Below are 25,767 nucleotides of genomic sequence, written 5' to 3' on the forward strand. Positions count from 1 at the left end.
GAAAGAGTGGTCAGGCAGTGGAATGGGATGCACAGGGAGGTGGTGGAGTCACCGAGCCTGGTGGTATTCAAAGAACGTTTGGACTTGGTGTTGAGGGACGTGGTTTAGTGAGAACTGTCGGTGATGGGTGAATGGTTGGACTGGATGATCTTGTAGGTCTTTTCCAACCTTGGTGACTCTGTGATTATCCACTTGTCTAACTCTAAGCAAGTACATGAATTTTGGTTACACGTTCTAAGGAAACACTCTTGAAGTTGCTATTTGAAATAGTTAATAGTCTGTTCTATTTCTTGTTATTTTTTTCAATTATTTTCAGTTTTGGGTTGAAGCTTGATCCCACTCCCATACTATACAGGAAGCTTCTGAACCTTTTTAAATGCCAGAACAGACTCTGAATTAAAAATAAGAATTTGTGATTCAGATTTCACTGTAAGAGGCTGGCACCCTGGAACATGTTTCTGCTGGATTTTCTGGTTGGTGCGGCAGATTACTGCTCTCTGTTAAGTGATCTGGATGTACCTTTTCCAATTTGCAGCAAAAGGGGAAGGTCTGCTTTGACTGTATGACGAGCAGTTGAATTGTGTGGCATAATGTGAAGGCTTGTTAGTGTGTTTCTAGGGAGTAATAGGTAGTCCGTGTTTTGAAAAGATGTCAGCTGGGTGTGCAGTCCTTTCTCCAGAAAACCCAGGTGTGAATACAGAGTCACCTAATATAAACCTATAGAGCATGTTTTAAAATAGCAGGATTATCTGAACTGATTCAGTCAGAACCATGTTTGAAAACAGTTGTATTTAAACAAATTTGCTTTTGCTGTCTTTGTGATGTTACCTATTCAGAATTTTCTCACTTGATGAATAAATAAATTGACACTTTGGCACACTTCCTATTCTTTTTTTTTCCATGCATTCTGATAGTTTGCAATAATGCTCTTTTCTTTATTTTTTGAAGGGTGGAGTATCCCTTTCCTAGACGGAGTGTCAGGTTTTCGCTTGTTTACTCAGATGCGTGCCAAACCTTGGAGCAATGCATTTACCTACTTGACTGTTTCATCTGTCTTCTTGCTTCAACCTTGTGCTGAATTCTTCATCCTGTGTTTTCCTTTCTCTGCTTGGATGGAAGCTTGCTGCTGTATTTGTTCCACCCACAGGCTGACGTGCACGCTGAGCTTTAGAGACTGCACAGGGGCTTAGTGAATCAAGTTCTTACATCTCGCATGTGACGAAGTTCATCATGCCGTCAACTAAATTGCAGAGTAGTGACCTCAGGGCCAAGATTACACAGTGTGTGTGAAACTGCTATGCAGAATTATGCGTGAAGCATGGTATGTATATATAAGCCAGCTAATTGAATAAATAATAGTGAAAGGAGCCTCTACTAGGTTTGGATGGCATATCTAGAGTCTTTAACCATAGTTTTAATTGAGCCAGCCAAGCGAAAACCACAGTTGTCTACATCTGAATCTAAATTTTGTTTTGAGTAAACAAAACCTCAGTTTCCAGAGTTACTCAACGACAAAATTACAGTTTGCCCGATAGGCCTTTACTAAATCCCCAGTTAAATCCCTGCACAGGTTGTAGTTATTATGCTTCATCCTATTATGAAAACATCTATGTCCTGGAAAGTATGCTAGCACACTGGTATATTTTAGGGTTTTTTGAATCTGTATATACCCATAGAATATCCAGTCCTCCTGTTTTTCTGCCTTCTGCAATTCTGTCCACTATCCCTTAAGCAGGTAAATGATAAACACATTAGAATTTTACATCATAAATACCATGGAAGTGTTTGTTGAGTACTTGCTTGTGTGTTTCCACTTACAACAAATTCTGTAGCTTTCTATACTTCGGGGAAAAAAAAAAAAAAGATTTACAGTGAGTAAAGTAATCAGCAAGTGAACAAGGCTTTGGCACTGAGAGAGCCTGTTTTCCATTGCAGGTACATGTCAACTTTGTATTCACACCCGGATTTTCCAGAAAAAGGACCAAAGGAGATTAATCAAGAATTGATGAACTCCGTCAGTCACAACCCGCTTCTGCTGCTCACTCCTCAGAAAGTCAAACGCTACATTGAAGCATTGTGGAATAAAAAAAGCTCAGGGCAGCCAGTCACCTTTACTGATATCTTTGGAATGCTTATAGGTGAAACGCTTATTCATAACGTGAGTGCATTTTTTTAATGAATATTAAAGCTGTGAAACTATTGCTTGTTTGATCTGTTGCTGTTTTGTTTTGTTTGTTTGTTTGTTTTAAATTACCTTGATAACTTTTTGCAAAGCGTATTTAGCAATAGGAATATTCGAAGTGACTGCTGAACAGATACTGGATAAGAAGCTTGTAAAATGCTTTCTGTGCTCTGGGGTATGATTGGAATGGTTCTCGTTTCATTAAGAGCTAGGAGAACATACATTCATGTGCAGTGAAAATGAACTCAAGTGCTGGATAATTGCAGCATGCTCTTAGCGTGCATATCATCCATAGAAGTTGCTGCTCAAGCATTTTCAACAAACAGTTATGCAATGTTGCAACATCTTTACACACGTTCTGCTAGGAGAGAAGCAGCAGTTACTTAACAAAATATTATTTTCAATGTGAAAGACCAGATCCACATCTCTAATACTAATTGTTTTTCTGAGAAGTGACACAATAGCAGTGTTTCATACTGTTGTATTTTATTATTGACAAATCCTATTTGACTGAATCAGTCACAGACTTCAAGTTGAAATGAGTCAAGTAAGCAGAATTAAATTTGATCTTATCGTAAGATTGAAATGTGTTAATAGATTCGCAGACTTTTTAATGCACATGTTCATTTCATAAGTACATATGTTAGTTTTAAACATTAAAATACTGAAAAACAGGCAACACAGCAAAGGAATGTTGATGATCCTGTGAGGCTGGTTAGAAGTCCCTGTATGCTAAGGAGTTAAGCAAATGCACAGATGTTTAGCTGAAATCTGAACCTGACGCTGTCAGTAAGTAAAGAATATAAAGCTCTTGGTTTTCTGCAGGTATCAAGTCCTAGTCCTATCTTCGTTCTTTTCTTGATTGCAGTCTCGGTATGGGGGAGATGCAGGGCCCTTAGTTAGCCTCTTAGTGGTCCGTTTGCTTCTCCTGGCTTTTCCTGAGTTCTTAGGAGCAGCACAGACTGAAAAATATTACATGATTGTTAGTGGCTGTTCTGAATGAGAGGTTTTTCCTTTAATGGTTTGCAGTATCAGCAGGGAAGAACCTGCATTGACCAACAGTACTGTTTCCTTTGTGATTATGTTATCTCAGATTCTGCATAGACTGCAGTGAAAGTAAAGCCTCCTATTTATTTCCAAGGAATCTACAACAGATACAAAGAGCACAGTGGCACTGTTTGACAGAGAAAATTCTCAGCTACAAAACACTCTTTTTCAGCATGTCACCACTATTACTTGTGCATTTTTACCAGTGATAAAGTGATGCCTCTGTGTCACAATGGTAAAAGTCTGCATGGCTGTCTGGAACATGACTTGTCTTTCACATCTCTGTCACCACCACCTCACTGTGCTCACATTCACTGATTGGCCTCCTTAAATGTTCACAAGTGTCAGTGAATGTCAGAGGATGCCATTTTTTTCTGCATGGAGGCTTTCAGTTCCACTCCTTTCCTTCATGCATACATCCATGTCAGGCACTATTCTATCAGACTGCCCCTCTGCTGCCAGCTGTCACACAGCAACAACATGTAACAGGATTTTGGTGTGAAGGTACAACCTCTTTTGCCATCCCACCAACATCTGCATCTGATGTGATGGACCAACAGCATAACATAGGAGGCATTATTTTCTGAGTAGCTCTCATATAACTCATGCTTGTATCATCTTTCTATCAACTCTTTGCCCATCCCTTTCCTCCTGAGTTATCAAGTCTTTGAAAGGGTTGATAACAGCAGGACAAGGGGAAATGGTTTTAAGTTGAGGGAGGGAAGATTCAGGTTGGAAGTCAGAGGGAAGGTCTTTACAGAGAGAGCGGGGAGGTGCTGGAACAGCCGCCCAGAGAGGCTGTGGATGCCCCGTCCATCCCTGGAGGTGTTCAAGGCCAGCTTGGATGGGGCCCTGGGCATCCTGGGCTGGTATGAAATGTGGAGGTTTGTGGCCCTGCATGTGGCAGGGGGGTTGGAGATTCATCATCCTTGAGGTCCCTTCCAACTTGGGCTGTTCTGTGATTCTGTGTGATTCTGAGTTGTGCAGATAAAAGACATTCAACCAAATTGTTTCCTTTTACAAGTTCTTCTGTTTTATTGGAATTATTTTGTCAATTTTCGAGAGAAATTGAGTAGTCTCCAAAAGTATCAGCAGGCTGTAACAGGATCTCTTTGGATGTAACTTCTTTCTTTTCACACAGAGAATGGACACCACTCTGAGTGACATGAAGGAGAAAGTCAATGAAGCACAGTGTGCTCTTCCACTCTTTACATGTCTCCACGTCAAACCAGATGTCTCAGAGCTTATGTTTGCAGGTATGTTTTCAATCTGTCCGCGGAATCATTTGTAACAAGGAATGAGAAGTGCATGAGTAAAAAAAGGAAAAGCCTGTTTGTTTTTTTTTTTTCTAACTTCTGAGAATAATTGTGTCGTGTTACTTGAATGCACTTCATTTTCCTTGTGGCAAGGACTAGGTAAGAACCTGGCATTTTATTAAACATTCTTTTGAATTTATCAGGAATTCACAGTGCTATGAACCGACTACAGAGAGTTCTCGTTTAAAACAAGAATAGGAACCTGTGATAAAGAATGTACCAAAGCAAAACATAATCATAACAGTTCTGACTGTTAGGAGAGATGTTGACGAAATAGACATGTTTGTGCTCAGTGGCTGCTGGGAATCTGACAGTAGAATCTGCAAGGATCAGTGAGCACGTCCTTATGTGTGTACTTGGTTGCTGGGGTCAGTGTGTGGACACAGTCTATCAGAGCAAAGCAGCTTTGAGAAGAGATGTTGAATACTTCTATTCCTTATGGCATAGCCCGGAGCTGAGGTTTTGCTTGTCTTGTAAGGTGCATCTTTTCCTGTCCCTATTACCAAGTAAATCAGAAAGACAAATAGAGTGTATTTTAGATCAACTGCATAGACATAGGTGAGATCTTTCATGTTGTTTCAGAGTTGAGATACATTAGTTACATCAGGTAACGTTCCTTGGAGGAGTGATGGTGCAAGATTTCCTGCAGCTGATAATTGCCCTCATGCCCCAGGCTCTGCATGCTTTCCCAGAACTCCTGACCCTGGCAGCGCTGGCTGTACCCAGAACTGCAGTAATCGCTGTAACTGAACATAATTACAGTGATCTAGTTGAAGACTGCTTCTTAAATTACTTTTTATTACTTTTTTTTTTTAATTAAGATATCTTCCTAAATGATAAAAAGATACTGATATCCAGTGATATCCAGAGAGGAGTGGAGGACTTCTGACATTGGTACATTTTGGAACAAGCCACAGATGAGGAACTAACCCACTTGACAGGGAAACTCCTAGAAACACCTAAGTGTTTCTCATGGTATCAGGTTCCATTCTCACTCTCTGTCTTTCAGTGTGAGACTTCTCTCTTGGGACACCAATTTGAGTGGCTATTGTCTCAGGGAGCTTCAGGAATGGCAGAAGAAGCTAAGGTTTTAAGACAGTTGCCTTATTTCTGTGAATAGAGTATGTTTTCAGAAATCATCATCATTAGTGCAAATAGAAAAATGAAAGCAGACAATCACAGATTTAAGTTAATTCTAATTCTAACTTGTTTCTCTACCAGCATGATTCTGAAATACTTACCTTCCAAAGCTTGTTGGTGACATGAAAGGCAAATAGCTTTAAGTTCCTGGACTGGATCTTTAAAGGAATTTCCTTTTGTTCTAATAACTGAAAATTTATTTGTGGTGGTTTATTTGGAAAGTAGGATGTTTGACTCATGTAGTTAAGCATTGCCCCACGAAACGAAACTCATAGCAGTCATGATTAAATCTTTCCATTTGGGGACAGATGGTTAACTTTCCTCTTGCTGTTTCAAATGAAACATTGAATACCTGCATGAGTGGATAGCATCCTGTGATCTGTGGGGATTTCTGAAAACTCTTTCTTTTGACTTTTTGCTTCAGGGTTGTTTCTAATCTATAATTACATAAGTGACCAAATTGATCACTACTAAAAATCTGCAAGATAAAGCGGATGACTAAAGTAGTGAAAATGTAAGGTATTTTTTATTTACTTTTGCTCAAAGATGAAGGAAATTCTCTAATAGAAACAGTTCCACTTGTACAAAAACAGTAGTTCAAAATCAACTAAAATACATTTTCTAGAGACATAAGCTGTAGAATGTAAATCACGTCTGGAATTTTCTTCTGAGGTCAGAAAATGCTCTGGAATATTTTGCTTTGTGTTTGAATGAATCTTCTATTTGTCAAGTTAGTGTATATATTAAAAAAATATTAGCATAGTTTGATACTAGTAACTTTCTGAAGTGCCTCTCAGCTTTGACTTACCTTGTTGCATTTCTAAGAAAACATTTTTGGTGTAACCTTAATGCCTCTGCTATAATCCTTCACAACATCACAGTCTTTCTTGCCATGTTAAATAATTTTTCTTTTGCCTTTGTTGCTGTAGTCCACAATTTGGATAGCATATTTGATGGGATCACAGTGAAGGAAAAGAAACCTGGCACTAAGATCCATATTGGTGCTTTATGTAACAAGGAATCATATGGGACTGAGAGATGAAAACAAGATGACATTTTGTGTTTGCTGTTTTTTTCCTTTTGTTCTTCCAACCTTATATTTCTCCTCCAAATATTGTTGTAATAAGAGGGAATGGAAATGGCAATTCTTCCTTTGCTGTGACGTAAAGCTGTTCTTCATTTGCAAACAAAATGTTCAAATCTGCACGATGTAAGAGACATTACTGGTGGTTCAGAGCCAATTTAATTCATATTTGTTGCCTTGGATGGGAGCCTCAGCATTTATGTGTGAACATCCTCTGTTTCTATTCAGATTGAGATTGTGATGCAAATTTCTTATTTTGCAGACTGGGTGGAATTCAGTCCGTATGAAATCGGTATGGCGAAGTATGGCACTTTTATGTCTCCTGATTTGTTTGGAAGCAAATTTTTTATGGGAACAGTGGTGAAGAAATACAGTGAAAATCCTTTGCATTTCTTGATGGGTAAGTACGTGATGGAAGGAAACTTGAAACTAATTTTAATAGTTCATTAACAGACGCTTATAAAAACAAGCACAAAATATGGAAAGCAAGAAGTACCATTGTAGTTGGTGAGAAGACAAACATTTGGAAGATTTCACAGATGTGGATTGTCATTTCCTAGCTTTGGGTTTCTGGTAAATCTGGGTTTGACATAATGTGCTCCATAATCACAAGTCTGTTCGGAATGAAAGCAACTACTTAAATATTGTAGTATGTAGTTGGCTTTTGTTTTTATTATTTCTTTTTTCTTCTTCTACCAGCCTCCATTCATTTTTTGTTTTCACTTTACAGGTGTCTGGGGCAGCGCGTTTTCTATATTATTTAACAGAGTGCTCGGTGTCTCCAATTCTCAAAACAAAGGTCCCACCATGGAAGAAGAACTAGGTAACTTTCGTAAATAGTTATACCATTAAGCAGAACAGTTCCTAACAAGATTCAGTGGACTCTCTGAAGAAAGATGGCACATTGTTGGTAGTGACTGTAAGGATGTGTAATGCAAGCAGTTTGAACTGCTGACATTGCTGGATCCTAGAGAGGGTAGGGAAAGAAAACTAGAACTTTTCTTACTTTCACTTTCTTTTCTGATCAGTGTCAGATGAACATCACATGCATATGTCTACCTAATATTTTCATAGAGGTGTAAGATTCTACCACTCTTATGCTAGTTTTTACAGATTGAAAGATGACAAGTGCTGTATAGTTGCTTTTATAATCTCTTGACATAGTGCTGCATTACTCTAGAAATTAGTCGAGTAAACATAAGTTTTATCATTTCTGAATTGTTAGACTACTTATTTCTAATCAGAAATCAGCTGCTGGTTTCTGATCCTTCGCTTAATAATTTGGTGATTCTGTTTCCATTCCTAATGTACATATGGCAAAATAAGCGTAACAAAAGAATTGTAGTTTGCTTGGGTTAGACTGCTATTTGAGAATGCTGTTGATAAGGAAACAGCTTTTTAACACTTTTTTTCCTTAAGAAGGCATTACAGGGAAATTTATCTAAAGCAATAGACATTTTTTTTAGAATGAAGTTGATGATTAAAAACCAAATCCTTAAGCCCCTCAGCTGTATCTCTCTTCTAATAGATGTTACTTAACTGTTTGATACTGTACTTCTTTATGGAAGAAAATGGGACCTGTGCCTTCAGGTTCATATACCTCGTACATATCATGAGCGTTAACAACCAAGGAGGGTGTCTGTTAATGAATTTGCTACTAGAAGGGTTTATGTAATTGCTTATGATGTTGAGATACAGATTGTTATCTCCTACCCCTGGCTAACGTCTGTATTTATTTCACATGTAATTTAAAAAGTGTACTCTAAGATGTTAAAATACTGATTAGAGGAGAACCACAATCTGTTACCAGAGCTGCAGATGTCCCAGTAAAATCTCAGTACCTCTAGAGTGTATGGCAAAATGCCAGCGGGCATCAGAAGAGCCACGGTTGTACAGAGAATCTGTTAGTCATACTTAGCAGCAGCAAACAAGCACTTTTTCTTAAGGTTTGCTTTACAGAGATGATGTAATGTCCTAAAACTGGATTTGTTATTTTTGTTATCTTCCTTTTTAATCACTGATATTGAATTTTCAACTGTTTTGTGTGACGTGGCTTTAGAATTTGTACATGTTTGTCTTTGGTATGTGTGTGTATTTTATTGGCGTTTTTTGGATAGTGATTGAGGATCCCTGAGTATTAGAAAGTATTTAAGGAAAAATCCATAATGACAAGAGCTCTTTTGTTTTGTTATGTGATTTTATATAGCTACATATATCTTCAGAAAAAAGCAACAATGGTAGTCATCTGTATTTGTTATTCTTTACAGAGATTAATAAAGCTGTATTTTTTTTTTTACAGTTGGCATTATGGTAAATCTCTCTCCAGTCTATATGCTTACAGGAAATAGATTTTAACCTTGAGGTAAAATAACAGAGTGATATTACCATTGCTTTAATATGGCATATGGTGGAAATGACAACCTAAAAGATGAATGTACCATCATAGAATATGATGATAGAATATTCCAAGTTGGAAGTGACCCCCACAGATCACAGAGTTCAGTCATTGGCTTCACACAGGACCACCCAAAACCCAAACCCTACTTCTGAGAGCAGTGTCCCAGTGCTCTCTGAGCTGCAGCATTGTTCCTCTGTTTGAATATTAGCAGTGGATTAAGAGATCTCCTGTTGTCTTCCTAGTTTGCTAGGAGTTACTGAGACAATTGAAGCTATACATCTGAATTTTACTTCAGCTGAATGAGATGTGTCAAATGTGATGCAATAGCAGATAGTGTGTACTGCTTTAGGTTTTCCTTTTGTTGTTGGCTTTTTTTTCTTTTCTTTTTTCCAACCTTTTGGTTAATCTGCTTATTTCAGGAGCTTGGCAAAAATTGCAAGCTAACGGCAATGTATTCTGATCAGATTCTGAACATAGAGATGTCCATAACAGATTAAATTTCTTAGCTGTGTTCTCTATTATGAAAAATATCACAGTTTTATGCCTCAAATTGGTTTGAAATTCTTGGCTATCCTGACAGTTAAGCGGTAGTAGTTCAAAGTAATTTTGTATTTCTTTAACAGAAAATATTAGACTAAAGCACCTTGTAAGTAATGACAGCTCAGACAGTGAAGATGAATCACAGCATCCAAAAGGTAAGGAAATCAACACATTTTATTTCATACTTTACTTTCTTCATCAGCTTTCTTGTAACATATTCAAATTTAAAGGATGTTGTCAAATCCCATTTTCCTTAGTCTTATCAGCCTCTTGCAAGTGATAACAATGATAAAACTTAACTATTTAGCAGAAGGGTTTTAAAGGAGCCAGTGGCTCAGGAAAACAAAGATGTCTTGATCAAAAGCCCTCAGAAAGCCTTTGGCTTGACCTTGTGTCTCCTGCTCAGGTCAGTGATTAAATGACTCTCTTGCATGCCTTCAGTCTTAGCATCCACCCAGCAAGGCTTCACAGTGATCTGCACTTTCACGTACATCCAAAAATCAGACTTTCTGAGCCAGTGATCTCCTGAAGTTCAGCAAGCAATGGAGCTCAGAGGCGTGCTTGAATTGTTATCAGCATAGCAAACTAGTACTACTCATTGTTATGAAGGGCTCCTTATCAAATATTTACTTGTGAATGGTTTACTTTGTGTTTCCAGTATTCGTAGATATCTTCCAGCACCTGTACAAACAATATCTGGTACAGGAAATTCCTAGTGGTTGGCGTAGTGCTTTAAACAGTGCCCAAATCCAGTTTCCCAGAACAGGCACAACCACGTGCGGTAAGAAAAGATCCTACTGAAAAAATTCAGGCATCTGAACCACCTGAGGATGTGTGAGATTTCAGTCCAGGTTCTGGTCTTATCCTAATAACATTTTCTGTACATGATGATACAGGGATAATAGTGATTTTCATCTGAAGAATTCAATTATTTTTTTAACAACTTAGGCAAGAATGGGAATGTGGCTCCGTGTGCTCATTTGTAATTTTAAAGTCTGCAGGAAGAAAAGAAAACCTTGTGAAATCTTGAGCCTTTGATTGGGTCATTAGCTGAGCTGAATGATTGCTTCTTCATTTCCCTTATGTGTAAAATAACAGGGAGGGGTGATATCACTTTTTATGCTGCAGATTTCCTGTTTAAGTACTAGAAGCTCTTATTTAAGCCAGCAAGAAACACTACATTTTTTTCACAGTTTGTAGCCATAGTGGAGGACAACCTACAGATCTGTCCTGTGTGCACTTGCTTATCTTCTATAGGATATTTTTCTATGAATATTGGACCTCAGAACTCCGTGGTGTTTGATGTTTGTTATCTCTCTTCTTGTTTAAAGAGCCTGAGCTTGAGTGATCTCAATGTACAAAGCAATGGAAAAGCTGTGTTATGGCAGGTTATAAATGGTCACACCAGTCCAACTCATTTTAGCATTTATAACAACTAGTTGTAGATATTTAAGACTGGACATTTCATTGTACTTCTTAAGTAAAATTAAATATTGATTATTGTCTCTAGTGAAGTTATCTTTTTCAGATATTTTAGAATTTCTGTGTGATAGCATTCTCATTTATGCAGATATCACAGAATTCATATCTGATATCTACAACTTTATGCATACTTCCATATCCACTGTGACTGTGAGGAATACATCTAACTCTGAGATTGTCTGCAGTTAAGTAAAATAGAAATGACCTCTATTTGAGCAGACTACCCAGAGCCAGTATAAATACTGTATCTCCACCTGAGAAAGGTGGACATACCTTGGTATTTTCCAGTGGCACAGTAAAGGGATGTGCTCAGGAGAACCAAACAAAGATTTTATGAAGATTCAGAGGCCTAGCTCTGGTTCCTTAAGGAAAGCTGGATTTCTAGCAGTCAGCAAAGGATGAAAGAGATATCAATATACATTCAGATGAATTTGAGTCTACAGTATACAGATATTGGTGACTCAAGTTTCTCACCTGAGTCTAGGACAGATAAAGTCATATTTTTCTTGCCTTTGCCATCCAGACTAGCTAAAATACAGCTCAGGTCATCTAACATAGTCCCAGCACGTTTTCCTGTTGGATATATCCACACTGCTATAGTGCAAATGAGAACATTCGCTGGCTTGTAAAGGTGACAGGATGATTTCTATCCATTCTCTCCATAAGCTCCTTCATTCAGTCTGTGGCTCTTTGAAAGAAGGCAATGGCCTAGTTCTGCTTATTTTATTTGATATTTTATTTCAAAAGACCCAGAAATTTTGGTTTAATACTTCACACGTTAATTAGCTTACCACTGAATTTTTTCCTTTGTCCTCTAAAGGCACTGAAAATTCAGAGGCAAATGAAGAGTATCAGAACAGCAGCCAAGAAAGCTGGGTGCAGCGAATGCTGATGGCTTTGGTGGGTGATAGTGCCCTTTTCAATACCAGGGAAGGACGTGCTGGGAAAGTGCACAACTTCATGCTGGGATTGAACCTCAACAGCTGTTACCCACTGTCTCCTCTGGCAGACCTCCTGACTCAGGAATCTGTGGAAGAAGATGAACTAGATGCAGCCGTTGCAGGTTAGTTTGCAGAAAGCCTGTGTTGCTGCATATTCATTGATTAAACTGTGTTCCTCAATATGGTAACATTTACTCAAACTACAGGGTTTACAACTGCTCTTGAACAAAGGTGGGACAACATTTCTCTATAAGCAGTCATGAGTACTGACCAGCACTGAAGGTTGTCAGATGACTGGGAGTCACAAAAGGCACTGCACAACAGTTTTGCCTGCCACCTACTTCCTGAATCCCCTGACAAGCTCTACAGCACAACTGCTACCATTTTGGCTTTGTTTTCAAGGAGATGCTGACAGAGGGGATCAAGCCATTTTTGTGTGTGGCACCCTTCATTAAGGCTGCTTCTTACTCACTTGGGCTGCTCCAAGGGATGGTCTGTGTTCTTTTCACAGGCTAAGCCTTTGGATGGAAGGAGAACCTCTCCTTATCCTTCTACAGCTTTTCTGTAGCTTCTGACACTTTTGTTTTCCTCTGACAATCCTGTGGAGGCAGTGCACTTCTTTAGTTGAACATCCTTGCCTTCCTGACTCCATGTTCCTCCTAGTGTGAATGATCTGTCAGACGCATCTGCATTTCACAGTCCCAGGGGTTGGAAGGGACCTCAAGAGATCGCTGAGTCCAAACCCCTTGCAAAAGCAGGCACCCTACAATAGGTGGCACAGGTCAGCATCCAGATGGGGCTTGAATAGAAGGGGCTTCATAGAAGGAGACTCCACAACCTCTCTGGGCAGCTTGTTCCAGTGCTCCATCACTGCAAAGAAGTTTGTCTGCATGTTAGTACAGATCTTTCAAGTTCAAGTTTTAGGCCATTACTCCTTGTCCTATTGCTACATACCACTGAGAAGAGCCTGGCCTCATCTGTTTTCCTCCTACCTCCCTTTAGATATTTATTAACATTCATCTGATCCCACCCCCTCCCCCCGCCCCCTCCAAACTTCTTTTCCCCTTGCTAAACAGACCCTGGTCTTTCAGAATTTCCTCACACAGGAGATGCTCCAGGCCCTTCATCATCTTTGTGGTCCTCCACTGGACTCCTTGTCGGAGGTCCCTGTCTATTTTGTACAGGGGAGCCCATGGTCTGTGTGGCCTCACCAGGACAGAGCAGAGGGGGAGGATCACCTCCTTCAACCACGCTCTTTTTAATGCACTGCAGGACAGCATTGGCCTTCTTGGCCCCCAGGGCACACTGCTGGCTCATGGCCAACCTGTTGTCCAGCAGGACACCCAGACCCTTCTCCTGAGCTCCTCTCCAGCAGGTCAGCCCCCAGCCTGTACTGATACATGCAGTTATTCCTTCCCAGGTACAAGACTCTACACTTGCTCTTATTAAACCTCATCAGGGTCCTTCTATACCCTATTTCATCTTGTCATAAGCAGGAAGCAAGCATGCTGGTGGCAAACTTGAATTTAAGAAAAAAATCAATTTGCAGAAGTTGTTCAGTGCCTTTCCCCACCCCTCTGCATGAACTGCATGGTGAATAGGACAGTAGGTGTAGAGAATTAGGTATCACATTTAATTAGCATTTCAAAGACTTCCTATTGGCAGTGTTAATTACGCTCTGCTCAGTGAAAGCCTCTGAATTTCTGAGTTTTCTTTTGTCTCTGATGCACTTTTTTTCTTCCTTAGTAGACAACAGAGCGCTGCGTTATGGATGTGGTTTTCCCTATAGAGAAGTTAAGTCACAGTCAAGATACAGTGTGGAGTTTCTGTGGTACAAACTGCAATGCTTGTAGATTATTATTGACATCTTTCAAGTCAAGGAGCTGCCATTCTCTGTTCCTTCCATGTTCTTGTGTGGCAGCACAGCACTGTCAACCATCCCATGTTATAACAGTCACTTCAGTCCCTATTTTCTATCCAGAGGAAATAGATTGTCTCAGTCAGTCATTAGGCAATAGTAAATACCAGATGTCGTTTAAAAGCTTAAGGAGCAGGCGCTGTCTAATGTGTATTTGTTAATGTAACAAATCCCTTTGAGTGGTTGTATAGTAATTTCCATCTGTACTCCACTTTCTAAATATTTCTACCATCTCAGAGGTGTTTACAACTGGGTAATCTTAATATTTATAGTGGTTCTAAAAGAGGCAGGAAAGCGGGTAGTAAACTTATGGTTGGAAAAAGTGACAGTTGATGAGAGTTTTGCATAATTAAGACACGTGGATAATCTTCAATATCAACTATCAGCTTCCTGGATTTTAATTTCAGTTGAAGTAAAATGCGGGCTTGACAGAATGAGTCTGTTTCTCTGAGGCAATTACTTGACTGTCTGTCACCTGAAAATTCTTGGGCTAAAATGTCTGGTGGAAGTTTGCTATAGCTGCAAGTTTTTAGTGTTTTTTGGGAGCCCAGACTCATAAACCTGAATTAACAACTAAAAATCTAACATCTGTGAATGGCTCCAATGTAGCCAGGAGTAATAAAAAGCCAAAACAAAGCACAAAATGTCAGCAGTTAATCTAAAAATTAATCATTCAGTAGTGCAGAACATATCCACTTTTTAATGCTGCTGGTGAATTTTGCTAATAGCTGTAAGAACCTGGGAATCCAGAGGAATAGATAGAAAAGAAACTTAGGAATAAATTTGAAATACCATGTATTACCATGGCACTGGTTGCATTTAAGCACTGCGTATTTATTCCTATCAGTAAGAATTTTCCTAGCAGCTTGAGTACAGAGAAGTCTGGATTTCTTAAACTTCGCTTTTATTAACCCCAAACAGAAAAGTAAATGAATCAAAATGTATATGAACAGAAAAGTAAATGAATCAAAAAGTAATGTTTTACATCTCCAGTAATCTCAAGCCTTTCACAGACACAAATCATGCTCTGGGAGTTCAGCATGGGTGTGCAGTCTGCTTAGAAAGAAACACTCCTACAGACCAGATTCTGTTCTTGTGACAATCAGTGGGATTACTGCTGCCTAAGTCAGTGGGCCAGCATCTAACTCCTTAAGCACTGAAGCAGAGAGTGTACATGAGCAAACTGCTCTTGCAGTGGGCTCATTAAGAGTTATAAATTGGTGAAAATGCCAGTCTAGCACCTGTATTTGAACTGTATTGTGATTTTGTTTTTTTTCATGTGTGTGCTCTACTTTGTGAATTCTGTCTCTCTGGTGCTTACATCCCCAGCTTATATAATGAAAATACTTGGCATCATTTTGCTGCGGATTCCATTTGTACTGAGAGTTTTCTTAACTGACTACAAATATGCTTCAAAGTTTACATTTCTTGAGCAGTTTCATTGTGAATTCAGAGTTGTTTTATTTCTGTGCCTTAATATTACAACACACCAAAATTCCTTGAGAAAATGCCATATGAATAACAATAGGGGAAAAAAAAAACAACTTACAATTTCCACTTCCTTACTTATAATCTCCACTTCCTTGCTTCATTATTTATGGAAACTCTGCTATAGTAAATGCACGTCAATAGCAAATGCCCTTTTCATCCTCCTTACTTTCATTGAAGCTGCCATCTGTGACAAAGTTTGGTCGCTAGAGCACAGTATTTTTTTATTTCCAAGCAGCTCTTGTTTATTTCCAAGCTGGCTGTGTATCCGATTGCTGCAGACCAGGCAAGCATTTCATGCATCTCTCTGTTGGCTGTTCCATGACCTGAAAGCTTCTCTTCATACAGATACATCTTTCAGAAGAGCAGTCTGCCTGATCTGAAAATTCACATCCCAGGCTCTCAAAGCATAAATATTATTTCAGCCTTCACTCTGGTGCATAATGGTGGGCTGATGTAGCGGGGCTACTGGAGTACGTGGTGTGATAGTTCTGGGAGCGCGTGTTGTAAAATATAAATGGAATAAAGGTTTCTTACCCAGCCCTTTAAAATAACTGCAGCATAGGGTATAAAGTAAGCAGTGCTTCATTCAGCATGGTTCAGTCTGGCTGCTTGTCTTACCTCACTGGTTCTACTGCTGGCCTCCATCTCCATCATGTAAATCCATCCAAACTACATGCTGAGTCTGCCCTTAAGTTCAGGACGTTAAAATAAAATAACTACTGGATAATCTTCACTGCGTTTTTAATTCTGATCACACAGCATGGACATAGGTTATGTTTTGGAACTTTTCTTCTCAGTTCAAAAACTAGATCATAGATCATAGAATCATAGATCATAGAATCACCAAGGTTGGAAAAGACCTAAAAGATCACCCAGTCCAACCGTTCACCTATTCCCAATAGCTCCTACTAAACCATGTCCCTCAACACAACATCCAGTCTTTCCTTGAACACCCCCAGGGTCGGTGATTCCACCACCTCCCTGGGCAGTCCATTCCAGTGCCTGACCACCCTTTCTGAAAAGTAATACTTCCTCATGTCCAGCCTGAATCTCCCCTGCCGTAGCTTGAAACCATTCCCCCTGGTCCTATCACTAATGACACGAGAAACGAGAAAGACGCTTCTCGGCCTTTTGGCTAAGATCATGTGTAGTAACTAGATTTACTTCTAAAAGATACTGTGATAAAAAAAAAAAAGCTCTAAAATTGAATTTCTCCTGTTATTACAGGAGTCCATGAATAATGATAACAATCCGTGTGGTCGTTATAAATTCAGTGATGATGTTACAATGCTTTATCCTATTAAGTATCTTAACAATTACGTTATGGTAAGTTGGAAAATAGTATCGCAAACACTGTCTCCATAGAGCTGTTTTGTTTTTGGTAGGGGATTTATGTATGCAGTAGCATAAAAAATACAGGAGGTGGTACAAACTTAATTTAAAAGATCACCGTTAACTTGATTTGGCTTCAAACTCAAGTTTTATAAAAAAAATCTAATACAAAACTTGACCAAAGATGTTTTTTCAATTTTTGGGAATTCTAGCAAGAACAAAGGTTTAAAATGAATAATAGATTGTTTGAAATACAGTCTTCAAAAAAGGAGAGGGAGATCAGAACTGTTTTAATTGTGCTAGAGGTGTGTGTAGTAAGTGCATCTTTTCAATGGCAAATATTGGATCGTAAGTAATTCGATAAATTCTAATATAATTTCATTGATTTATGCTGATTAACAGGTATGAAATATACCTGTTTTTCAAATAAGTCTCTTATTCAGCTCTTTAGCACCAAGCAGTAATTTGAAGATGTTTTTTATAGGAATCAGAGCAAATATGAGGAAACTGGTGAGTCATTTTTTTAATCATTTTTTATCCAACTGCAGTTTAGGGAATAATAATAACAGAACTAAAAAAATATTATAAATGTTTTGCTGCTCATAGCAGTATTTTTTTCTCATGGATCCTGAAATGAAGAAAGAAGTTTGTTCTTTCAAACTGGAATTTGAATCAGATTTGATCTTCTTTTTTTCACGTTAAAATATCTTTCTTTCAGATAATTTCTACCACTAATAGGTAGATGATAGTAAATTTAATCATACAAGAAATAGTTGCAGCATTCTATTCAGCATTACTTAGATTACACTGCCCTCTATAGATATTGTAATTTGTTTTTAGTTAAAAAGCTAAACCATGAATCAGAAATACTTTTAAAATCTGGAGCTAGAAATAATTGTTAGGAGCAAATTTTTACCTATTTACAGGGATGGTTTAACAGTATCCAGAGGATTGGATAGCACAATAACACCCGCCAAAACTCACTTGGTTTTCCTGAGTGGCACCCAGAGAATATTGGGATTGAAAGGAAAACATCATTTTCCTCAGCCCTCCATTTGGACATCGATGGAATGACTTGACTCAGAAGGAATCTTAAATTAGGTTGTCTAGTTTGAAAACATTAGGCGTAGGAACTATTTTATAATGACAGTAAGTAGCTAATTCTGTCCACTGCTTAATTTCAGATGTGAATATGGGTTACAGTAATGAGGTCATGAGGTTTGGAGTGGGTTGAGAAGCAAGTTGTTTGACCTGTCATCCTGAGCAGTCAGGAACAGACAGAGACAAGCAGTGCCCCAGAGCAGATCCACTTTGAAGCTCTGTGGGCAAATTCCAGTTATTTGGGTGAAGAGGAGCTGGAAAGAACAGAAGGTTTAGGTGAGAAACTTGGGGAGAAGGCTAGGCAGGGATTGTAGGGCATGGGATATACTTTAGGATTCTATCTTGGCATCCCACAAACACTTTCCTTTGTGTCTTGTGTTGTTGGGTTAAGGGATAAAGCTAGTAAGGCCAGGGATAAAGCTGGGCATCTGTCCTCACCAGTTACACCTTGAGCCACTTCTGCCTTGAGGCAGGGAGTTGCTGCACATGACCTATTGGGACCATCCCACCTGTTTCTTTTTCTGCTTCTCTAGTTGATGAGATTTAAGGTGATATATGTGTTCTTTTAATGATTAGCTGGAATACTGAGCATTTTAAAGTTTCTAGATTCTTCATTACTTGGGGAAACATTAAAAACTCCATCAAAATTGCAGTTTTTAATTGATTGATGTGTTCCTGTTTTGTTTTGTTTTCATTTGTTCTGCATAGATCCTGATGAGTTTGAGAGGATATATGAGCCACTAGATGTGAAGAGCAAAAAGATTCACATTGTGGACAGTGGTCTTACATTTAACCTTCCATATCCACTTATCCTAAGACCTCAAAGAGGAGTTGATCTCATCATCTCTTTCGATTTTTCAGCAAGGCCAAGTGATTCCAGTCCGCCTTTCAAAGTAAGTAAGATAGGGTATTCTCTTATTTGCATTAATAAATTTAAGTTAAATTTTATTTTTCTAGTTGAACTGGTTGCTCACTTAACGCTGGCAATTCTGTCTGTCTACAGCATTAAAGCAATTTGTTTCCACACCAAGGCAGAATATTCCACTCTGCCTCAGTTCCTGTTTACATTTACACAAGACAAGTGACACAAAGTAGAAGAATGTAATTTGCATCTCTGCAAACCACTATTTAGAGTAGTAGCTGTGTTGCTTTTTATGAAAGTCTTGCTGTCATGCTGAATTGCTGATTTTATATCAGTAGTTAACAGTTAAGTTTACTGTTGTGCTTTTAGATCTGTACAGCTGTTCTCTTCTGTGATGCAAACTAATGTTTTTCTGTCATTGCCTTGTCAAAACAGGTTTTCACTCAGCTACTCTGGTATTGCTAAATGTATAACATTTTGTAAATGAAACTAACTGTTCATTTTCATCTCTCTAGGATAATCCCTGTGCTGTTTTAAGCAGTATGCCTAAATGTGTTCATGCCAAGGCAAAAACCACAGAAAAGTACAGATTAAATACAGAATAAATACACCTGCTTACTTTCTTTAGCAGGTGTAGAAAGCATGGCTGTTAGGCCACGCAGTCTGTACAAGTTCTGCATCCAGACAGCTGCAGCTGATCAAAAAAGGTTAATGTTGAATGATTAGATAGCTGATAAAGAAACAGCAGTACTTCATAGTCTATTGTGAGGGTCTTAAAGAATAGGGAACATTTATTTGAAACCCGAGTGAATTTTAATAAATAAGTTTTAAGGAAACCAGGAAAGCATGCTAATTGAGGAACACCTGGTGTTCTTTGTTAGTGTACAGGCAACTTTTAATTAGAACAAAGAAAGAGCTTTTTTTGTCCTTCTGACTATCAAGGAACGAAACCTCAGAACAACATTAAGATCACAGTTTTCAAATGCAAAGAAAAGCAAAAGGACTAGAAAAGTCATAATCTCCAGGTGTCTTGGGGGCTGCTGGAAAGAGTAGAACTCTGAGAGGAACTGGAGTAGTGCCAGGACCTTTCATTTTGATTCAATCCCACAGTCGTCTTTCTTCCTCTAAGTTCATTAATTCATTTAAAAATTTCTTTCCTAATTTGTCATGACTACCTTCCATATCAGCTGGATTTACTGATACAATTCTGTCATCTCCTCTGAAACATTTATTACACTCTTTTTTATGTTCTGCACATGGGGCCTACGTAGAAGGCTCTACGTAGTTGTTTCTATTACTTTTCCTATGCATTGAGCCTTCTATCTCAATCCGTTGCAGTTTTCTGTGCCGTTTTGGTGAACATATCTGGATGGTGTCCTGAAAGTTTTTCTATAAACTCTAAGTTTGAAAAGGTGAACTCATTTTACAAAAGAAAGGACAGTGAGAAATTTAAATGATGCCTTGGGATTTTAGTGGTAAACGGTAAAGCTGCTGTTGAAGGGAATGGTTCATTTGTTCCTGAAGCACCAATACGTGTATAATAAAAATAGTGATGTACCTCTAGCTAATGCGCATAGAGCCCACCACATAGAGGCAGAGGTTGCATGATAATGGCCTAAAGGACAGGAACAGGTTTTGTTTACTGGCTGTGCGTAGTGCTATGAAGAGTAGATGTCAGTTTAACAGTTGGGCTTGTTCTGTCTATGGTAGCACTCTGATACGCTTTTAGTACTCTACCGCATTGGAAAATCAGCCAGCTGAAGTCAGTGGCTCCACACTTGTTTTATTGTTTTATCGTTTTATACCCACTGTCTCTTAATCTCTTGTGTATCCAAAACATTTGCTCCAAGAAAGGTCCTATTTCATTTAAAACCAAGACTGAATATGTTGATTTTCCTTCCCCTCCCTTTCGCACACCCTCGTTAAATGCTTTTGAGTCATTATTTGCAAATTATTTTGTTCACTGACTTGTTAGAAGGAAAAAAAGACTGTTTTCTAGACTCTTTTGCTTAGCATGCTTTCAAATGCTCCCCTGTGTTGTGATGTGACTGGGAACATAACAATGCGTGGACTTGTGTTTATTAACTCTCACTGGTTTCCATAGTGCTGATACTCAGTTTGCAAGTAAAATGACAAATGTTTTTTTCCTACCTGTCAACTCTGTAAATTCAAATGAAGATTTATTTGACAGACCAATTCTTTCCTTCCTGTGAATCATCCCAGGTGATGAGGATTGGGCAGACTGAGTTAGCTGCTCGGTTTGCTGTACTGGGTCTTCTGTACAAAGATCAGCTTGATTAGTTCTTCTGCAGTAAAGAAGTATGAGTTAATAAAATTGCTTCTAGAACTGACATCTGGTTGAACTGCATCCTTCTAAAGAAAAATCCTACTTTTCAGTGAGTGCTTATATGCATCTTGTTTCTTTTCAGGAAATTTTACTTGCTGAAAAATGGGCCAAAATGAACAAGCTTCCTTTCCCAAAAATAGATCCAAATGTTTTTGATCGAGAGGGCTTGAAGGAGTGCTATGTTTTTAAACCAAAGGATACCTCTTCAGAGAAGGATTGCCCAACTATAATCCATTTTGTACTGGCAAACATCAACTTCCGGAAGTACAAAGCTCCAGGTGAGCAAATTGTTTGGGATGCTGTATCTAGCTGTTCCTTTAAAAATGTTTCATGGCAAAGTGATTAGAGGCCAGAAATTTTTTTGTCTTTGAAGTGTCTGTTATGTTTAGGACTGTTATGTTTAGTCTGTTATGATTAGGACTTTCAAAAAACCCTTAAAAAGTAAGATGGTAAGTCTTAGATTGTGTTTGTGTTTTGCTTTTGTATGCAGGTCTTCCAAGAGAGACAAAGGAAGAGAAGGACTTTGCTGACTTTGACATTTTTGATGATCCTAATACACCATTCTCTACCTTCAACTTCCAGTATCCCAATGAGGCTTTCAAGAGGCTTCACGATTTAATGGAGTTCAACACCCTCAATAACTTAGATGTATGTATGCCAGTGTTGAAGGGTCTTAAACTATCTAGACTGTTAAAAGAGGGGAACAGATGATCTAAGTAAAGCCCTTTATCAGCTATACTGATGGTACAGAGGTTTTATTTCAGTATTTACCTGATAATTTCGATGTACAAGGTGCTTCCTCTATTTAGTTGTGCCCCTTGTTTTCTCAAAATTGAGGCTGGATCAAAGCCATTGATAGCCAGTGGGGGCTGGATTAAGCTCAAGATAGGCTCTATATGAGCTTATGTAGAAGTGCGCTGATGATGGGTGCACACACAACAAACTGTGGTATGGTTGACTTGTGTCCTTCCAGCATGGGAAGGAATGTAGAGAATCAGGTCACTGTAGGTAATACAGTGACTGGAATTACATGAAGAAAGTTGGATGGGATGCATAGGGAGAACAGGACGAGTAGAATTTGGTCTTCTCACCTGACCTCTATTTCTGAAGTTCTGTAATACCAATTTTATAGGAAGCATTACCATATACGATCCTCTCTCCATATACTGCGAGGCAAATATGCTGCTGAAAAGGTCAGGAGGTGCTGCCAAGCAGATAAAAAAAGTCTACTTTCAGGGCTAGGAAGATGGACTGAATATCATGACTTTCTTCCAAATAGAACTAAAGAGTAGTCTTGTGTTTCCTGCAGCGCTTGAACCTGTGCTTGTCAGGACCTGTTCCCATTCATGTTCCATTCTACTTTGGTTTCTGTGATGTTTTTGTCATTTGAAGATCAAAAGCTCTGCAGGGTAACTGAGCAAAGGTGATTGTGTAGGATATGCACTATTATGTTCAGGTTTTTTTACCCAGGCCTTTATGTATGATGTTTTTCTAAAAAAAAAAAAAGAAAAAAGGGGACGTGAAACTTCTTTTGTAAAGAAATTTCTTCACCCGTTAACTTCACAACAATTAATTATACTTTTTAATTGATATTAACTGTAACATGGGACCATGACTGATAACCCAGTTCCCACATTATCTGTAGAGTAGCTTTCTATACTCACAGATGTATCATCTGTGGTAAAGAAAGGATTATTTTTTTTTCAGTGCAGTAAGCAGACCTTGCTACATTGGGACCAAGAAAGCAAAAACGAGGGTGTAATCCTTCAAGATAGTCATGATTTAATGCATTAATTAACTGTGAATTTTTGCATTGTTTTGATTTACCCTTCAGTGTTGTTTTGGAACTCGCTTCAGATGGTTTATGTTCCTAAGTGACTTCTTTGACATTGGTGGTATGCTATCATAGCTTTATCTATAAATTACATTTCAGTCAGTGTGTTATGCAGTAAAGAAATTGAACTCATAATGATACTCAGCAATCACTTTGTTGAATTTTGGAGCAGAGGTGGAATTAAGAGTAGCAGACATTAAGATCTGAAGGGTTTTTCTCTATGAATTTTATCAATTAGTAATCATTGAAACTTAGTTACTTTCCTGAATGACATGTTGTTAAATGTTTTCCAGGTGATCAAGCAGGCTATGATGGAAAGCATTGAATACAGAAAGGAAAATCCATCTCGCTGCTCTGTGTCACTTAGCAGTGTTGAAGCAAGGAGATTCTTTAACAAGAACAATCTTAACAACAACCACACGTAGAGAATGTGTCATAGGTCTGCTGCTTCAAGAAACTGATTCTATCTTTATAACTGGATTCAGAAAGACATTATGAGAGCAACACTCCTCTCGAAAAAAAGGGCTGTGCTGAACTCCTGAAAACATTTTCTTGTGAATTTTCAATATTATTTTGTATTTCCTTTTTTTTTTTTTAACATTTAAAGCATTTCAGTATATTGATATTCGTATTTTAAAAGCTATGTACGTATGTTGGTATGGCTATAAAGTCACTGAGTTTATTGTCTTTATTTTTTATCTTAGGAAAGTGTAAACACTGGTCTTTCTTAGTAGGACAATTGTCTCATTTTTAATTGATATCAACTGGCATCTCCTGAAATGTGAGATGGAATTAGAAACAACAGAATAAAAGTTTACTAGCAGAGATAATGCAGATGAGTTCCTTACCATGGACCCTGATTCCATTCAAATTGCATCAGTGAGATTTCCTTCAGCTTTATTTTAGAAAGTCAATAATTACTAATACTGTTCAGTGCACTTCTCTTGAATGTAAGTCACTTGACTGCTTGTTATTGCTGTTAAGATTGGTTTCTTGTACTGGAAGGGGTTTTGCTTACCCATAACCATTGGATGTACTGACCTAGCCAAAGCTCCGTCATCAAGCTATGTTTCATGTGTTGCTTTTCTTGACTGAGTGGCAAACAGCAAATGTTTGGTAACAAATGCCTATCAAAAAAAGCGAGATCTGTACAACTTTGAGATTATAAGTAGGGTGTTCAGCTGGTTATTAATCTTAGTAGAGCTTTCGTAATGGTTATTTGAAAGGATCTGCTCTTGAATCTTTGAGTCGCATATGTGTTCACAAAAATCAAAGTCTGCTTGACTGACATTTAAGAATACATACATCCATCAAGGACAGGAAAAAAAAAAGCCAGCTTTTTACATTTCCTTTTTCTCTCTTGTTCCACAAAATCACAGTGCTTGAGGTTTTTTTAGCTGGTAGCACCTGTATGTTAGGTAGTTGTCAGTTCACAAATTTCTACACAAATTGTTTCCAGATAAATTAAAAATGATTTTGCATGTCATGATTAAAAGCATAACATTTCTGCAAAGGAACAGTGGCAGTGTTTACTATGGATAAATAAAATATTCCTAGGTAAGAATGTGAAGTAGTTAATCTGCTAAGGGTTGTGTTTTGAAGTCTATTTTTAGTACTTCCAATAACTGAAGACTGCAAGTTAGATACAGGTTATTTGAGTACCATCTGAAAAAGTGATGAAAGTCTTCATAGTAAATGTAGTTAAAAAGTAAATATAGAGAAAAATATAGTCACACTTGAAAGACTTCCAGCCTCCTTTGAAATAATGTAATCAGCTTGTATATAACATAGAAAAGAGCAGAAGGAGCTGATGGGGCCACTGGTGGCACATATGGGAGCAAGAAGCAAGAGCTGCACATTTGAGAAGTGCTTGGCTGGCTTCTCTTTGCATCTCTTTAATTTCACGGGATTAACACTCAGCAGGTGTACCTGGCAGTCCCAGCAATTTTTTGTCAGCTGTTCTCTTCTGGAGTTTGGAGAAGGCGACAGGGACTGAACAGTGTGGCTAAAGGTAGACTTACTGTCTCTGAAGGTCAATGAAGAGCATAAAAAAGATATTTGTAGAGATTTGGACAAAAACCGTCCTCAGCTATGCTGCGAGTTGCTTGACCATCAGCAGATGGAGAAGAAAAACACACTTTAGGAATTTCACTGCAGTGAAAACAAGGCACGTAATTGAAGTTGTTTGCAGGATTGTGGTCAGAAGGCAGGAGTGTTTCCTTGCAAGAGTTTTAAGGGAGGTTTTGGTCTCAAGATTTCTGTTGACTCTAACAGACCCCCTTATCAGTCTGAGGGGGCCTTCAATATCCTAGCAGGCACAGAGGCAGTCATCACAAGGAATAGCATCACTTTGAGTAAAGACTATTTGAAGCAGGTCTGATCTTGTTTGATAGTTTTCTGACAGAACAACTTTTACAGTAACTGCTCATTTATCAAAATTTGTGCTAATTCAGTGACTACTCATTTTATTGTGAATAGCTTAGATATTTTTTAATTGCTAAAATTTCTAAGCCTGTGAGAAGGAAAGTAATTATAATATGTAATAGGTACTGCATCATCCCTCCTTAAATCTGCGTGCGATGCTTGGTGATTAATAACACTTTCTGCATTGATTAATAGGTTTCATTTCTGTTTGAGTTAATGCATGTTTAAAATCAAGAACAAAAATAAAAGTAACTTATCTTAGTGCTGCATAATTTAAACATTTTTTCCAATAAATTTTGCTGTACAGGAAGAAACTGGTACCATGATT

At 38.3% G+C, this 25,767-nt stretch overlaps 1 protein-coding gene across 4 annotated transcripts in view; it reads left to right on the top strand.

Annotated features, from left to right (window-relative positions):
• Positions 1-25,701, top strand: part of PLA2G4A (phospholipase A2 group IVA) — a 75,322-nt gene extending 49,621 nt beyond the window's left edge. For all 4 annotated transcript variants that reach the window (XM_042874130.1, XM_042874131.1, XM_042874132.1 and 1 more), the window contains 10 exons: positions 1,936-2,158; positions 4,371-4,485; positions 7,032-7,169; positions 7,500-7,592; positions 9,791-9,862; positions 12,010-12,252; positions 18,681-18,865; positions 21,264-21,459; positions 21,672-21,829; positions 23,309-25,701. In XM_042874130.1, the coding sequence (XP_042730064.1) occupies positions 1,936-2,158; positions 4,371-4,485; positions 7,032-7,169; positions 7,500-7,592; positions 9,791-9,862; positions 12,010-12,252; positions 18,681-18,865; positions 21,264-21,459; positions 21,672-21,829; positions 23,309-23,440 (1,555 nt within the window). In that variant the 3' untranslated portion in view covers positions 23,441-25,701. The remainder of the gene's footprint in view (positions 1-1,935; positions 2,159-4,370; positions 4,486-7,031; positions 7,170-7,499; positions 7,593-9,790; positions 9,863-12,009; positions 12,253-18,680; positions 18,866-21,263; positions 21,460-21,671; positions 21,830-23,308) is intronic.
• The last annotated feature ends 66 nt before the right edge of the window (positions 25,702-25,767 follow it).

The sequence above is a fragment of the Lagopus leucura genome, unplaced genomic scaffold (genome assembly GCF_019238085.1).
Source record: "Lagopus leucura isolate 7727_CA_CO unplaced genomic scaffold, USGS_WTPT01 Super-Scaffold_100009, whole genome shotgun sequence".
NCBI lineage: Eukaryota > Metazoa > Chordata > Aves > Galliformes > Phasianidae > Lagopus > Lagopus leucura.